The sequence below is a fragment of the Histoplasma capsulatum genome, genomic scaffold (genome assembly GCF_000149585.1).
Source record: "Histoplasma capsulatum NAm1 scaffold_1 genomic scaffold, whole genome shotgun sequence".
NCBI classification, from domain to species: Eukaryota; Fungi; Ascomycota; class Eurotiomycetes; order Onygenales; family Ajellomycetaceae; genus Histoplasma; species Histoplasma mississippiense.
In genome coordinates this window covers 4,155,728-4,158,613 of record NW_001813982.1, presented here as the reverse complement: position 1 = coordinate 4,158,613, position 2,886 = coordinate 4,155,728, and the positions used below count along the sequence as shown (strand labels likewise).

Genomic DNA, 2,886 nt, shown 5'->3' with positions numbered 1-2,886 from the left:
TTTTTGAATGATGTTTCCCATCTCCAGCCATAGAGAAAGGTTCGTATTCGAGAAGTTCAGTTCAGTGGATGCTGTTCTGGGCTTGCAGGGCAGGAGGGGGAGGGGTTGGGAAGGAAAATATGGCAGTTACCACATTACTATATATATATAGATATATATATATGTTGTGTCGGGTCGACCTGCTTGTAGGCCCCTCCCAAGATTGCATATATATCCAAAAACTCCCCTCCCATTCTTCCGGAAACGGTGAGTCCAGAGCAGCATCTGCTGCGGCTTCACTACGGGCGCTGATTGCAGCATTGGATACGCTTGATAATCCACCTCCGGGGACAATGGCTTGCTCTCGCTCGCACTTGGTTTTCTTTTAAACGCACGGAGAGATTATCGGGGTATACCAGCGCAGGCATGATGCTGAGATTGTACCGTGGAACACTCGACCAAGTTAATGCTTGCGTGGGAAATGTGCTGCCGCTTCTCTGTCCCTTCATACTCTCCCCTTTGCTCGTGTTTGAACTCTGTGGACAAGCTAACTCTAGGTATCCTCTACCTCGTTTTTCCTTTTTGCTTATTACAGCTCTTGGATCCGGGATTTTATTTACATATCCTGAAATCGCAACTATTGCCGGCGTCCAGGGATTAGTTGTTTATGGGTTGGCTTCGGCACTGCCTCTCCTAGTTTTTGGATATTTGGGCCCGATAATTCGCCGAAAATGCCCTGAGGGTTTTGTCCTGACTGAATGGGCGAGACAGAGATATGGTATTGTCGCCGGGATATACCTGAGCATACTGACGTATGTTTTTAGGTCCCATTCCCAGTCCTGTTTGATTTAAGCTTGGATGGGAAAATCTAACTTTATTATGAATAGATTGATTACATTGTTCCTTTATATGGTTGCGGAACTCTCTGCGTTACAACAGATAATCAATGCGCTTACCGGCCTGAACGGATTGCCAGTGGTGATAGTTGAAGTCGTCGTGACGACAGTCTACACATCCCTAGGCGGCTTCAAAGTGTCATTCGTCACCGACAATGTACAAGGAGCAATGGTGGTAGGCCTTATCGTCATTGCAGTCATCACCGTCGGCACCGAGGTCCATATCGACAAGTCGCTAATCGATTCATCTGGCCTCTTGGGACCGTCGCTCCTCGGTTGGCAGTTGATATACATCCTGCCCGTAGCCATCTTGACCAACGATTTCTTCCTATCGAACTTCTGGCTGCGTACTTTCGCCTCTAAGACCGATCGGGACCTACGCATCGGTGTATCTCTTGCCAGCGGCGCTGTCTTCTGCATTCTCACACTGGTCGGTGTGACGGGATTGCTCGCTGCGTGGTCTGGCGCGTGGCCAGGTGACCCACCCCAGTTGGGCTCAATCGCCTTCTTCTTGCTCCTCGAGCAGCTTCCTGGCTGGGTCGTCGGTATCGTGCTCGTCATGACAGTCTCGCTTAGCACTGCTGCTTTTGACAGCTTACAGTCCGCCATGGTCAGTACAGGGAGTAATGATCTCTTCCGCAACCGCCTGCCGCTGATATATGTGCGCATTCTCGTGGTTTTGTCTATTATCCCCGTGGTGGTTGTTGCGCTCAAGTCTCCCAGCGTGCTGCAGATTTTCTTGATATCAGATCTCGTGTCTGCGTCCTCCATTCCTGTGCTGGTGTTCGGGCTATGGGATAAAATGTATTGGTGGACGGGCTTCGAGGTCGTTGTCGGAGGGTTGGGCGGTATCTTGTCCGTCTTCATTTTCGGGACGATTTATTTCGGCGACGCGCATGCGGGCGCTAAATTGATTCTTTTGGGAAATGGTCTTTATGCCGAAGACTGGAGTGCCTTTGGTATGTTTTGTGGCCCCACATCGTATACCCCGCTTCTACCAATTGCTTGATAATCGCATGGTGAAGTCTGTGACTATTAACGCTGTCCACACAGGCGCATTCGTTGCCGCCCCTCTTGGAGGCACCTTATTCGGAATGGGCGCGCTACTTCTCCGATTGAGCTACCACTACCTCCTAGCAAAACGGCAGCATCGCAGATTCGATGCGTTAGACAAGCCAGAACCACCCCCTCAACCATCCCGCCCCTATTCATCTGATGAGGCGATAGCTAATATTGAGCCTGGTGTCGGAGGACCCTCATTTACTTCCAATAAAGATGTAGAAGAGGGATATATAACTTCTAATAATGGGCCTAAAACGTCGCTACGGGAGCGGGTGGCGAGCAGGTGGCCCAAGTTGTGATGGAAAAAACTCAACCCACGCGGATGCGATGCTGCAACTATCATGGCCTGCATGTTGTTTTCGTTCTCGACCTCGAGGCATGAATTGAATAGCCGCGTCTATTGTGCATGTACTGCACATAAGCAGCTCCGGTCCCTTGAGCGTTGTGTCGATTGTCTCGTTCCACTCACGTCCACGCCCGTCCATACCGACGTCGCTATCTACCCAGGTAGCTTCGATTCTTGTACCCTGGAAATTATATAGGATATCTTTCGTTACCTATATTGTTCTGCATATACCCAGGGATGAGGCGAAATGGGAGGGCCTTTTTTGTTATCACATCTATCTTTTTTTTGAACTATACCTTCTTTTTGTTGTGATTAGCACTGTTGGGAGGCTGGTCTGTGGTGGGAGGAGGTTTGCATCATATTTAGTTTTACGTTGAGTTGACGGGTTCAAAGGTGATTTTACAGCAGGGTTTTGGAGAAAAGAACTACCCCATACGCAAGATTACTTACATATAAGGTATATAGTTATATTAATGCCCGACCATGGGTGTATATAGAAAGATTACCACATATACACTATAAACATTGCCCCCCGTTGGTCTTCTTTCTCTTGGGGATTTGGAATTCTGTCGTTTGAGTGGGAAATCAGGAAGGATAGGTTTT

General features: G+C 48.7%; 1 protein-coding gene across 1 annotated transcript; it reads left to right on the top strand.

Moving 5' to 3' along the window:
* Positions 1-161: 161 nt before the first annotated feature.
* On the top strand, positions 162-2,236 carry HCAG_01181 (conserved hypothetical protein; the record flags this gene model as incomplete). Its single annotated transcript, XM_001544085.1, has 4 exons — positions 162-185; positions 634-791; positions 867-1,834; positions 1,929-2,236. 4 exons carry the CDS (start codon positions 162-164, stop codon positions 2,234-2,236), a joined length of 1,458 nt encoding a protein of 485 aa, XP_001544135.1.
* Between the last annotated feature and the right edge of the window lie 650 nt (positions 2,237-2,886).